The 14,851-nt window shown below is 30.2% G+C and overlaps 1 protein-coding gene across 1 annotated transcript; it reads right to left on the reverse strand.

Moving 5' to 3' along the window:
* Positions 1 to 911: 911 nt before the first annotated feature.
* Positions 912 to 3,412, reverse strand: CPR27 (cuticular protein 27). Its single transcript, XM_015322214.2, has 4 exons — positions 3,317 to 3,412; positions 2,937 to 3,037; positions 2,300 to 2,683; positions 912 to 1,444 (listed from the first exon to the last, which is right to left on the reverse strand). Exons 1-4 carry the CDS (start codon positions 3,326 to 3,328, stop codon positions 1,234 to 1,236), a joined length of 708 nt encoding a protein of 235 aa, XP_015177700.1. The 5' UTR covers positions 3,329 to 3,412; the 3' UTR covers positions 912 to 1,233.
* Positions 3,413 to 14,851: the final 11,439 nt, after the last annotated feature.

The raw sequence follows: 14,851 nt of genomic DNA on the forward strand, positions 1-14,851 counted from the left end.
TTAATTGGTGTAAAGATTCTAATCTTTTAACTAACGTCCGATGTTAAAAAGTAACTTCCGTGAATTTAATAGCATCTCTTGTATTTGAAGCGCCTCAGAGTATAAAATAACACTTTTACCTGGACATTATCGTGTCGCTTTTGAGAGCAAATCGAAAAAGCGAGGGCACGCGTTCGAGCATTGTGAAAGGTGAGCATGGACCGAGAGGGAACACGCATAACAAGCGTGTGAGTTCTCGTTCAGTATTACTCGGCCAACATACTCCATAAAGTTGTTTTTATTTTTTGCTTAAATTTGACCGACATTTGTGATACGCGTGAGAAAATTTATGTTTTTTATTTCTTTTTTTTGTTTTTTTGTTTTTTAGAAATGTACAACCTAAAAAAAAAAAATTCCTCATATTTTCAACCAAGTAGAAAAAATGTATACATTTACAATGTATAAATGAAATAATATTAAAAGCTAAGTATGTAAAGGATCGTTAAAATTGAAAAAGAAATGTCGGAGGTGCGTCTTCGATGTGTGCGCGCACAGGGTGGATGAAATTCCTGGGTGTGGTCGACGTACTCCTTTGACCTTCCTCACGGACGTAAAAATCTACTGGACGGCATTTAAAAGACGTAAGAATGTGTACTGGAGTCTCTTTTGTCCGCGCATACATAGACATTTACCCATAACGTATGCAAGTTTATTCAAGGTCGTTCTTTACACTGAAAACTTAAGTGCATTGTATCGTTAGAATCCTCACTTGAAAAGATCTTGATTCTGATTCTAATTAAAAATTTTATTTAAATATATAATATAATAAATATATATAAATTATAATTTATATATTTATATATTAATAAAATTATTATATATAAGTAATTATAATTATAATATAAGTTAATATAATAATCTTATTTCGGAACGTTTAATTTATAAACAAATAAATATTAATTTCTGTGTTTTATTTGTATTTATAATTTTACTTAAGACGAATAATATTTTTTGTTTATGTTACAAAAAGCAGCCTTTATTCGCATTGCATTTACTATAATGCACATTGTATTGTAAACCTAAACTAAATTGTGAAAAAAAAAACAAGACTATGAATTTTGGTTACGTAAATTACAAGAAAAGAAAAATATTTGATAGAGTTAAAAATTAAATTAACTTATGTACAAAGAAAAGAAGAAATATCGAGATTACATTCTATAGGATGTCATTTTGATTTCTTTCAAAAATCTTCTCCTATCGTTTGTAATTTATAGTATAAGATGCTGTGCCAGCATTGGAGACCACGTTAGGTTCCGGATGTCCCTGATATCCGGCTCGGTATGCCATCGGCGTATACAAGGATCTCCCTTGTCCCTGTTGTCCTTGATATTGCGGTTGATATTGTGGTCGATACGTGGCCTCGGATTGAAACGCCGACATTCGAGGTGCTATCGGTGGAGGATTACTAAAACGACCAGTATTCATTTATCAACTATGTCATATATACAAATATTTATTATTATTACTTCTGAAATGAGAAATTATCATTTTTCTCTATCTTTAAATTGAGTAGTACAAAATTTAGGTTTAATGTTTCATTTGCAAAAAGTATTGCGTGTGTATTTTTAATTAGAAAATTAGAAAATTTCTTAATTTATAAGTACCTTAAAATGTGAAGATATATTTAATAATTAAAAATTCAATATATAATATAAAACTCCTAATAATAATAAATAAATAAAATGAAGCATCACTGAAATCAATTATCCAAATTATAATAAATAATTAATAAATTAGCTGAATGAAACAATAGTTACATAAACTATACTATAAAAGGATTAGACAATTCTATGGTTGTGCAAGTCACGATTGTTACATTCAAACGATTTGCCTGACATTTGAGTTAAATCGACTATCCAGTTACGTCCTCGATCACTATGCAAGATCCCTCAACTAACTCTTTCAATCAATCGTCTAAAAGCTTCTGTTCTTTTCAATTAAAAACAATCAAATATATTTGTCAAAATCTATAATACTTTAAAGAGATTATATATTCGAGCTAGTAGTTCAAGTCAGTTGTTAATCGGACAAACCAAACTCGAAACAAAACTAAGATCATTTTCTACATTCATTTTTTAAATAATTTTTTATTCTTAAAATTAGAAATTTTATGGTATAATATAATAAAATATATTATTATATGTTATAATTATTAAAATTATTACAAATATGTTAAATTATTTATGTGATTATATTTCTTCATAAAGAGTTGTCATTATTATAATTATTATTATAATGATTTAACAAAAAAATGACTGACCTTGGTAAAGAAGAACGAGCATCGAAGGTTGGACGTCGTTGAAGATTATAGGGCTGAGATGGTGGCCTCGGTTCGTAACGTTCACCATTGGTATATCTTGGATCGGTGTAATAAACTGATGGGTCTTCACGATATTGACCATCGTCCTCGGGTCCGTTCGCAATACTATTGGATGAGGTCAAGGTCGGTGGTGGTACGTTGATTCCAGCTCCTGCTGGTTCGAATCCACGTCGAGATGCACCATATTCGATCTCTCGAACACTTCCAGTATCATCAACGAAACCATATTTCCCATAAACTTCACCGGTTGGATATTTTGATTCGATTTTGTACGAACCATCAGCCGCCTCGTAACCATAACTATAGCTACCATCTTCGTTGTGCCTAATTATCGAGAATACTTCTTTTTTTATTATTCATTTTTATTCATGTTAATAATAATAATAATTGTTTCTATGCCTCATTCAAAACTTTTCAATTTGTCCACGTGAAATTAAAAAACCAATTTAATTATATAAATGTGTATGACAGGACTGTATAGGAAAAATATTAATAAATAATTTTGGTTGAATTTGTTCATTACTTGTAAGATGTTCACTGTATCCTGTTTTTATTCTACTTTGATTGTTATACGTACTTGTTTATTTGCTTGAGAATTGGCACAGGAGTGGTCACCTGGTAAGGTCGGCTGTTGTACTGGCCGGCTACTAAGCTGACGCAAGAAAGAAGGAACGGCACCTGTCGGAATAACTTTTATTCAACTATCAGGACGTTTATTTGCAAATTATAAAAATTCAAAAAGAAAAAAGAAAATCAAAAAATAACATATCTTATATTGTAATTGTCAGTAAAAGATACTAGAAAATAATTTCAACGAAAAATTCCTTACTATCTCTATTATTTTGTACTTTTAATTAATAATCTGCAATGAGACGATTAAATGTTTTTTATTATCTTTTATTTATTGTCTTTTTTTGTAAGATTGGATTATGGACGGCGAGTAGTTGGAGTACTCACAGGAAGACGCATGTCTCGTAGCTGATGAGGCAGAAGTGATTGTGTTGTAGGATCGCTTAACACGCGAGCTCTCCGTTGCAGTACTTATATAGGTCCCCTTCGGGAGCGCCGGGGTCCGCCCATGGACCCCGAGCACCGCCTAAGACCTCAACACGATCCAACAACAAGAATATGTGCATCAGCCTTGCTTAACACATCTTTGGAAATTGTATCCTTCTATTGTTCGCTTCTAAATCGTATTATCTACTTTCTTTATATAAATTGTGACAACATGTTTTCTTTTTTTTCTTTTCTCTTAAATTGCTACGATTTAAAAAAAGTTTATTAAATATTATTAAACACAATGTTTTTCTTTGTGCTTAAACTCAATTAGAACAAAATTTGAAGTTATCATTTTTCATTGATTTTGTTTGACGTAATATCGTCTTTTTTATACTTTTGAAATATTTGATTTTTATTTTATTATTGTTTTTACCAATTTTATGAGATAAATTACTCTCTCGGTAAGTTTTTTTTTTGTTTCAGATTCAAACGAGAGAACTTCTTGACATTTAAACATCGCTTGGTCTGCAGTAATAAGCGAGTTTGAGAATCGAGTTGCAACGTATAGTGTAAGTTCATTTTTCTACTCCTTTCTCGAACTATTTCTCGTGAGAAGCGATTTCATGATCGTTTTCGTATCCCTCGAAGCTGCAACAGGATTAAGAACAGCAACAGCAACAGCAACAGCAACAGAAATAGCAATCTCGTTGAGACGATTAAACTCGAGTGCACTGTTATCGAAGACAATAGGCAAGTAGTATGCATAGTAGAGTTACTGCAAATCGAAGAGGACGTGAAAGTGACACAGGACGTTGCTCTGGAATTTCTACTAAGCTTTTTTATCATTCAACAAATTTCATTCTTGCTTACCTTACCTAGTCGATAGATCGATGATCAAAGATTTGAAAAAAAGGAAGAAGGAAAGAAAGATTAGAAAACAACGTGCGGTTTAAAATAAAACATTTCGATGGAAAAATGATAATAGGACAAAATATATGTCATATCTCTTGTTTAAGATATCACGTTGATTATTGTGTAATTCCGATCACGCAAATGAGAGTTATTTGATTTCCTACTTTCTAAGAAGTCGAGCACGTCGATCAATAACGATTTGGCACTACAGCCAAGTATCGATAGCTCTCGTTCCTTACGATCTTTGAATAAATATGATCTGATTTTAAACTCGATCGTTTAAATCGTTGATTCATATGTTTATGTGTTATCATTTGTATTGATTGATCTTTTGTCATATAAGAAGAACGAAACTTGTTTTATTTATAACATAAAAATATGCGTTAAACTCGAGATAAGTTTACCAAAACAAACATAAGAAACAAAGATTGTAAATTTGATAGGTCAAACATATTATAAGGACATGAGTGTTTCGCAGTTCTGTTTGTAAAGTTGCTCGAGATACTTCATTGCAAAGCTTGGTACGTGTTGTTTCGATTTCTAATTATTAATTTAATTTTCATTTTATTTTTCATTATTGATATTGAATTACAAATTAGTAAAAAGAGGATATACTTACCAACTGTAAGTAAAAGGGAAGTGTTTCATTTCCTAAGATGGATAAGAAAGAAACCTACGATTATTGGTTAATGGTATGATAGGAATTGTGATTAAATATTCTTTTTTAAAATTATCTTTAGTAACAATAATTTAAAAATTATTAACCCATCGTCTACGATGTACTGCCATTTTAAAGAGATTATAATATTTAATTAATTATTATTTTTATTAAGGACACTTGCAAATCTGAGCATTTACAAATATTGTCACTGTCGATAATACGAAATGGCACTACTTTGAGTAAACATTTTTGCCACGAAAATAATTTCTAAATTAATGTTTAATTTTTAAATTACATTTTATCAAAGAATTACATTATTTTTACAAATCATCAGAATTATTTTTCAGTATTATTTCAAAAAAACAATAACAATATGAACTACAATGTAATTATTGGGAGTGAAAGAATAAAAACGTACAGTAAAGTCGATTAATTGAACGTATAATGGAAGAGTAATTATCGTTCAATACGATGTTGAATCATCCAACATTATCCTTTTAAAAAATAAATAAAAAAGAATAAGAAATATTTCATTCTTTTCGCACACACACACACATACACATACAACATGCGAATACTACGAGGATACGAAGTATATACTTACGATGTCGTCATAATTTAAACAAAAGAATTAAGCGATATGCCAACTCGTACTAACGTTCCATTAAATATACTTTAAAAATAGCAATAACAATAAGAAGAACCGTTCCTTTTTTTTTACAATCATTTCACATGAAGATGAGAAGGTACTGGTAATTGAAATATATTCCTTTAAATTTTTAACATCGTTCATTATTTTTATTCAATACATATATTGCAGTACTTTAAACATAGTGTTATAATTACTTTCATTTTCATTAAACATTTTCAACTTTCGATTTGATACTTATCGATAAAAATGATTTTACACCGAATGGTGGTGTACAGAAACGATTATTTGACTTTTATTTTATTATTTCTTTTATCAATAAGAACGGAGTACACGTAAATTGTAAATATAATGAATTTTTTTGATTTTAATGAGCAAATCGAAATAAATTCGAGTACTCGTGTGTATGTGTACATACATGAGGAATAATAAAATGGTGGCGGAGTGTGGGGTAGTTGGGTTGGATTTTATTCAAATTTTTTTACTATACCGTAGATCATAATATCGAAAGGCAATTATTGTTCGTCTTGTGGTATGTATCGAGATTGGTAATTAAGTTGCCCCTGCAATTGAATGAAGCTTGCACACATGTCTAGAACATAAATACGAGGCCTTACCCTTTACCTTTGTCCAATTGGTAACTTCCCAATAAATCAAAATCTCCACCTCTCCTTTCCTACCTTTTTAATGGGCACAACGCGAAACGATATAAAACTACCAATTAGCGATTCTTAGTTGGGTGACCGAAAAAAATCCTTATTATCGACGACATATCACAAATTAAACGAATAAAAGCAGCTCGTTCTTTTTTTTTCTTTTGCTCTGTTAATTTCTTTCTTTTTTTTTTTTTTTTATACTCTCGCAGTCAATCGAATGTTGAAGAAAAAAAAAGAAAATTCTACTATATCGCTTGGTAAATAACTAAAACTTATTCGTTAATTATACTTTACGTTTGAATCACACGCAAAGGATCAATTTTTTATATATGTAAAAGGATAAATTGACGCATCGTTTGAAAATATAATATATATATAGTATATTTAAATATAAAAAGTACGTATAATAATTTTTGATTCTTTTCGTTTCCAATTGATTAACAATATTTTTAATCATTATTATTATTTTTTGTTTATTTATCAATGTCCAATAATACAGAGATCAATGTATCAGTTTGTTTATAATAATCAACAAAACTTAAAAATTCTATTAAATTTTGCAATAAGAGTGAGATTTCAAAGATTAGCAAAAAAAGATTGGTAGAAAATATGAAAAGAAATGTGCAAAATCAGTGTTACGTTTTTAATGGACGACTGTTGGTAACGAAATAGTTTTATTTTTCTCATTTTGTGTCTCGAGTATGTAAAATGGTCAAGTTTCAAGTCGTTGAATATTCACGAACCACCCACTTACCTTTGGTACGATTCGAATCTCACGCGCCTTACTTCGAACTTCTTTTCTTCATCCCCCTTTCCTCTACCCTCTTCTACCACACCATCCTCCTTCTCATCTTCCTTCTCATCCTCCCTCTCTTCCACTTCATTTTTCAGGATCGATTTTCTTTTTCTTTTTATATTGTTTTGCTTTCGTGGAACTTCACATCTTTTATTTTAACAAGTTTAAATTATCTGAAATGTTTATTACGAACGTTACTTTTACAAATCTGTGTATATACATAGTTGTGCATTTATATTTTGTGTGTATCTCTGTGTGTGTATTAAGCGTTAAGAACAAGATTTCATCGATTTGATAAGATCATCGAAAATAAAGTAAAATGTTTGTTATTTCGTTTAATATTTATATACATATTTTTATACATATATATATGTATTTTTGATGAAATAAATTCGATGATTTTTCATCGAGACGGCGGGCTTGTTTATTCATAGAATTTATCTTCGTGCCATTTCATTTTGAATTCAAGTTTTCGAATTTTTGTTAATATTTTTATTTTCGTAATGAATTTAGCGCAAGAAATTGAATTTGCAAATCGGCGAACGGTTTTTGCAAAACCAATGAACACAAAAACGAGAAAGAAATTGTTTGTTATCGATGTTATGGATATAAGATGTTTCCTATCTGAATATACATACAAAAACGATAAATTTCGAGACATCATCAAACGGGATAACGAATGTACGTGTTACAAGATTCCGGCAGGACTATTAATTATGCTCGTCTTAATTCCGATTGCGAGCAATTCGTTACGTGATATATTAACGATTGGATTTATCGATGTTCACCATTCACGAATTTACACTTATCAGTTTGTGAAATATTTTTTCTATAATAATCGTTTAAATCAAATATATTTATGTATATATACAGAAAAATTTGAATGGAATTTAAAATAAACTGATTTATCGGATATAGGATATTTATAGTCTCATTTTAATTTATTTGTTTATATAATAATATAATTAATCTTTGCTTTTATAAATTTCTTTTTAATGATCATCATAGATAAATAATTAAAAATTAAATTAATAAGATTCGCTTGATAGATTATTCCATAAATTAAATTTATGTACACATTAAGCTTAAATTATCCCCATTTTGTAAAATTTACTGACCGTACCTGAATATAATTTCATTACTGAATGATTTTAGCGAGCAAGTATATAAGTAAGACGTGTATATACATATACATTAAAAACCCGTTATATCTTCTCTTTTTTTTTTTAATACTTTTTTTTATCATTTTTACTCGACTTTTTCTTCTCCTTAAGCGATCTCATTTGAATATAAGCGGACTTTAACATAAAATGAACATCGAGGGAAACGATAACGATGTACTTTCCAACACCAATGTTCCGCATAATTCGAATTGTCCTTTGCAGGAGTTTGAGAGAAAGGCGGTGGAAGGGTGGAGGAGGAGGAATAAGGGAGAGAGCAAAGAAGAGATCGGTGATCTTTAAAAAAAAAAAAAAAAGAAAAAGATCTGCATTTTTTGCAAGGCCAACCGGTATTCACGACAATCTATGGGACCCGTTGCGACGAATTTCTGATAAAATTGTTCTTAGTCATAATTCTTTTCCTTTTTTGTTTTTTTTTTCTTCAAAATGCTCGGTCAAAAGTTCAAACGCATAATCAATGTATCGTTTCATTGTAAACAAAGCAAAATCCAATTTCGGATTTTAATTGATTATTTGTATATACGTTGAAACGTTAATTTCATATAATTCTAAACTATTTAGTAAATTATAAAAACTATAATTTAAAATACTATAAAATTTAACAATGGATAAATGATGATAAATGATTTGATATTATACGAAATTTATAAACTTCATTGTGAAATTCGAAGAGATCATTAGCCTCAGATAAAAGAAAAAGGAAACCAAACCCCCTGAGAATATTTTCTTTTTGAAAAGAAAAAACACATGGACCTACCACATACACGAAAAAAGAGAAAGATAAAAAAGTAAGATGAAAAAGAAGAAGAAGAAGAAGAAGAAGAAGAAGAAGAGGAACAGTGAAAGGGGTTAGTCGAAAAATAACGTAGTAGGCTCCGATTGTTGATCATGTTATTTTGATAGGCAAAAAACCGGAATGTGCATACAAACCCGTGAAGTTTCAACTTGAAAATCTATTTTCGTCGAAACTGCCGCGTATTTTAACCCGTTTCGTTTCAACAACAAAAAGAAAAGAAGAAAGAATAAAAAGGGCCGGAAGAAATGAATGAGAAAGAGAGAGAAAGAGAGAGAGAACAAAAAAATTGTTTGATAAAAAAAACAAACACACACAAAGACAGGAACAACAAAAAAATCATGTTTAAAGGATCTAATCGAGTCCATTAAAAAGAGTGGGATTATTAACACTTTTGTTATGGTGTGGTCAGTCTCCTTTCTTTCTCTCATTCTCTTTCTTTCTTAATCATGCAAATGAAATTTCCTTTTTTTGTTCATTCGCGATACGCAGAACTGAAACTTTCGACTAAATTTAGAAGAACTACACTGAGGTCAGAGAAATTCAAGATTTCGAGTATGCCATAAACCCCTCAGCACTCCTCCTTCCCTCCTCATCCCTCGTGCTCGTTCAACCAACCCCTTCTCCACTTCACCACAAAGGTGAAAAATGAATTAGGTGAATGACAAGTAGATAGCGCTTGAAAATCTTCAGACAAAATTTCATTTCTATTTTTTTTTTTTCATTCGGTTCTCTCCTAACCGAGCTGAATCATCTTTATTCATTATTTTTTACTTCTCTCCGAAGAATATTTAAAAAGAAAAAAACGAAAGTTCCAAAACAGTTTATTAATGCTATAAATGTTTATCGTTTATTTCTTCTGTCATCTTTGTGCAGTTTAATTTAGTATTGTGTTAATTATGATATTACGTTAATGATATAAGTTTTTTATTAGGGTGGATATTAAATGAAGTTTACTGTTTTTTTTTGTTTTTTTTCAGAGCAACTTTCTAGGGACACACAAAAAAAGGGTGGAAATAATTATTTCATTTTGTAATTATTTTTTTCAGCGATAATATTCTTTTTTTTACACATCTTGTTGTCTCTTAAAACAAGGCACATTATTAATTAGTCAATTTTATTATAACTATAATGTAATCAACATTTAATGACAAAGCCACAACAACGCGACGATGGTGTTAACTTTTTATTGGTTTATTTCTTTCTCTTTCTTTTTCTCTTATTTTACTTCGATATATTATTGGTTCTCTTTTTCTTTATCGGTTTCTTTCTCATGTGTAAGATTGCAAATCAACGAAGAGAACTCGCGACCTCGAAATGCGAGCCTCCCGAAAGGTGTGATTCGTCTCGCATGATATCGCGTGCATGCGTTCAAAGTCGAAGGAAAAATCGTGCATGGCTCTGACGCCAACGCCTCCTCTCCTCTCCTCTCCTCTCCTCTCCTCTCCTCTCCTCTCCTCTCCTCTCCTCTCCTCTCCTTGCATACACCCAACTTTAAACGCGATCGATGATTCAAAGTCGGCTGCTATGTTTTCGTAACTCTAACCGAGTAATTTAACCTCAGCATCCTTCACACTTCCGTTTTCAGATCCGGAAAGTAGAATATAAGAAATCTACGTGATTTTTTTTCTCTCTCTCTCTTTTTCTTTTCTTTTTTGTCATTCATCTTTGTACGTCTCGATAATTTATATATTCCTTCAGTTAATTCAATCATTCGAATAAATAAAAAATAAGTCTTACTTTTCTAACTTTTATTGTGAATTTGTCATATATTTTTAATTGAATTAAAATGAGAATTTCCAAAAACAACGAGCAATCATTTTTTTTTCTTTTATTTATAATTTTTGTACAAGATGACGTCAATTGAGATGACAAAATGAACGATAGAAAAAGTGAGAAAGAAAAAAAACGAAATAAAAAAAATAAAGAAAGAGAAATGATCGGAACCGTGGAGGTCGACACTTTTCATCGTTGACGTTTTTCATAGCAGTACGTGTAAGACGGTAGCCCAAGCATGGTTCGAGATTGACATTAAGATTACAAGAAAAGGAGCACACAGCAGTGGCCTCTGTTCGAGTATCGAAGATCTCTCTTTCTTTCGTTCTTTCTTTCTTTCTTCCTTGGGTATACAAAAAAAAAAAAAAAACAAGAAACCGAAGTCTCATTTATTTTCTAATGTAACTTGTATGACCTTATTTCAGTTTGTTTTGATCTGAAAGGTCTAAGAGGTCTCACATCAGAAAGTAATAAATTATTATTTAAATGTATTTTGACAGAGAATCACATATATAGTTATTTTGTGAATTAGATTTATATAAGTGTAAAACTATTCATATGTTTTTATTATTAGGTTGGTGTATAAGATTTATTAATTATTTATTTATTAAATTTATTTAAAATTAAAAATTAGATTTATTAAATCATTATACAAATATCGTAAGTGATATAACAATTAGTATAATACAAAATGGTAACGTGACGTATTTAATTACATAATTTTTTGGTCAGAGAGTTTCGAAATTGCCGCGAAAAAGTAAGATCGATAGATCATTCGGTAATTAGTACCGAACAGCATGGTATTAAAGATTCGATTCTATCCCACGCGAATATATTTTCGTTGAAACTTTATTCTTCCAATCGTAATTTATTTACCGATCAAAAGGGTGGCTCGATACTTTCGGTGGATATTTATGATACGTGATAAAATGCTAATATGCATTACAGTCTTTTACAAAAAAAGAAAAAAAAAGGATGTCGTATTTTCATTAATCTTTATAAAACAATAAAATAATTGTAAAATCAAATAATAATCGAATATTAATAAAATTGTTGATAATATAAATCATGAATAAAATATCAAATGTTAAGTAATAAATAATCATTAGAGTATAAGAGTTGGGTGCATTGAACTTTCTCGATCGAGACCCGTTACGCCATTTTTTCGGTACTTTTCTCAGCATCTTCCAAGGTTCGGGAATCACGGATGAATATCGAGCGTGACCAACGATCGAATTCGATGATTCATTCCAAGAAGACGCACGAGAGATATCGTTTCCATTAACTCGAGAACGTGGTAGTAAGACTAACACAATTTTATGCGAATTTATTTCTTTTCAACCATGACACCAATGTTTTCCTGACATTGAAATTGGCCAACGATTACGTTAGACATCGACGATGTACCGTTCTCGTAACAAATTCATTTGATGAAGTCATCGTGATTTCCGAGTTTTTAATCAAATTGCACAAGATTAAATGGAAGGTCGTGTGAAACGAATTTTTGCAAAATTTTTTCCGCCAAATGTTTGTCGTCATAAGAGGGGTTGGGTTGAAAAGTTTTGAACATGAAATAAAGTAAAATAAAGCAAAATAAAGCAAAATAAAGCAAAATCAAAAAGAGAAAATAAATGGGTACGAAATTTCAAGGTAAATTCAGTTCCTGTTCTTATCGAGCTCGAAGGGTCTCCCTTAAGAAAAAATAAAAAGAATCACAAAAAAAAAAGAAATTAAATAAAAAACAAAAAATATTGGAAGATATAATCAAGAAAGAAGTTCGTTCGATCAATAATCCCTTGTACGTATCGAATTCCTTGGAAATAAAGTTACACTTTGGTCTCTCTAACCAGATTTTTTATTTTCTCTCGGTGTATAATCTGTTAGCAAGCAGTACAAAGAAATAAAGTAAGAGAGAAAGAGATTTACGACGAATTCGTGTTCGTATTATCGTGCGAGAAGCTACTACGGCAACAGGAGCAGCAACACTTGCTCGCGTGATGCACCGGCCACCGTTGCACATCGAATGCATTCGAGATGCATCGTATGTAGTTCGGATGAGAGGACGATAATATCCCTGTGTGTATTTATGTACACCCATATACTTACTTTACGATAATTGGATCGCCGTTTTCGGCCCATTGTGTTAAATCCTCGAGCATTCTCCTTTGTCTCTTTTATTGATTTTACCATATACTTTTATTTATATCGATTATATACAAAAAATATGTCAAATAGATAAATTGAAATATAATAATAGACATTTGGAATAGACATCTTACGTTGTATCGAATTTTCTTTTCTTAATTTAAGTAATACACGAGAGAGAATACAGGTTTTTTATTTCCAAATTTGTTAACAATTTGTTTCTATAATGTTTGTAACGAAAATTTAAATAACATGCACGAATGCAATTTTTTGTTTAGTTTTCGCACTTGTTGAATGTCTTTTTTTTTCTGTGAACAAAAATTTAAATAATTTTTTCTCGTTTTTGTAGCACTTGTTAAATGTTTCGTGGTAAAAAAAATGTAAATGAAATGCCAATGCAATTCTTTATTTTCATACTTATGTTAGATGTTAGGTATTTTGTAGGAATGTTTCTTTCTATAAAAATGTAAATTATATTCGACTACAATTCTTTATTTTCACGCTTCGAACTACAACAACGATCGTTCCATAATTCACATTTTTTTTTCTATGCCATGATATTTGAGCAAACGAGTTTAGAAGACAAGATCATTAAAATTTCGCATAGTTAAGATAACGCCAGGAGGATACACTACGACGGAAGTTTAGTCTTACGATTGGTATTATCTCAGGTAGAGATAATTAAAAGTTGAAAAGAGGAAGATCAAGAAAGAATGAAGAAACTTCAGAGGAATTTTGGATATCTTTTCATTCGATCGTAATGACCGGTAGCACCTTTCCGGATTAATTTATTTCGATAGATATTTTTTTACAAGCCAAACAAATCGTTCTATTTATTTATTCTCTTACTTTCTTTCCCTTTCAAGTATGAGATTTTATTTATCTCGTCAGTGACAAATATAACGAACAAAAAGTACGATAATAATTATTATTATTTATTTATTTGTAAAATTGAGTTTATCGATGGTATAAAATAAATTCTTTTTTTTTTGTGGTCACCAAATTGAATTTGAAAAGTTTCAAATATGTTTACTGCTGTAAAAGTATCGAACAATGCAACGAGATAATGCTTAGGACATAGTTGACCTTCGATATATGTTAACTCATCCATACAAAAGTCTTGAGAATTCGAAAAATACTCCTACAACGCAGAAGAAACTAAAGAAACCTTCGAGTAATGCAGTCGAAGGGAAAAATTTAGCGACCATTTATTTGTATGTTTGTTTCTTTGTGGGTGCGTGTGCGAGTAAGATAAAACAATTCGAAAGTGGTGAATTTAAAAAACAACATAATCCATAATAATTATTCGCACATTAAACAATATATCAAAATTTTGTGTTTAGAATATTACAATTTAATTTAAATTGTTGATTATTTTTAGGATAAAAAATTTCTAACGATTTTTACGATCATGGATATTTTTTTACAAACTAATTTTATATAAATAGTTTTTCTTCACACACATAAATGTATTTTATATTATGACAAATATAACTCTAAATATATATTTCTTAAATAGAGAGAGAGAGAGAGAGAGAGATGAAATAGTACGATAAAATAAAGTTAGTATCATAGAATATGTCACGATAGTAGCAGATAGTCGTTCTATATCTTACAAATAGATAAACAACATAGTAAGAACTATTTCGAATACAATACCTAGTTCGATAAGATTGTAGATACTAGAGGAACGGTATAAGCTTATTTATTACATATACACAAGTAAATACATGTACACAGAGAAAACAGAAACTAAAAGAGAAACAGAAAGAAAGAGACAGATATAGGTTCAAGTTACAAGACGTTTACGACTTCGCATAAGATTTTAATAATCCCCATTCGCACATTATTACAAATTCGTGAGATAACGTTACGCTTACGATTCTTCCGTAACTTGTAAAGATTATTATCATTTTTATATTTT

Source organism: Polistes dominula, unplaced genomic scaffold (genome assembly GCF_049000335.1).
Source record: "Polistes dominula isolate Pdom_NZ unplaced genomic scaffold, Pdom_raw_medaka contig_79, whole genome shotgun sequence".
NCBI lineage: Eukaryota > Metazoa > Arthropoda > Insecta > Hymenoptera > Vespidae > Polistes > Polistes dominula.

Excerpts from the sequence above, each read along its gene's own strand:
- CPR27 (XM_015322214.2), bottom strand. Across the intron at positions 2,684-2,936 it reads ATTCTCAAGCAAATAAACAA|GCACAACGAAGATGGTAGCT; the intron begins GTACGTATAACA and ends CTCGATAATTAG. Across the intron at positions 1,445-2,299 it reads GCTCGTTCTTCTTTACCAAG|TAATCCTCCACCGATAGCAC; the intron begins GTCAGTCATTTT and ends TGGTCGTTTTAG.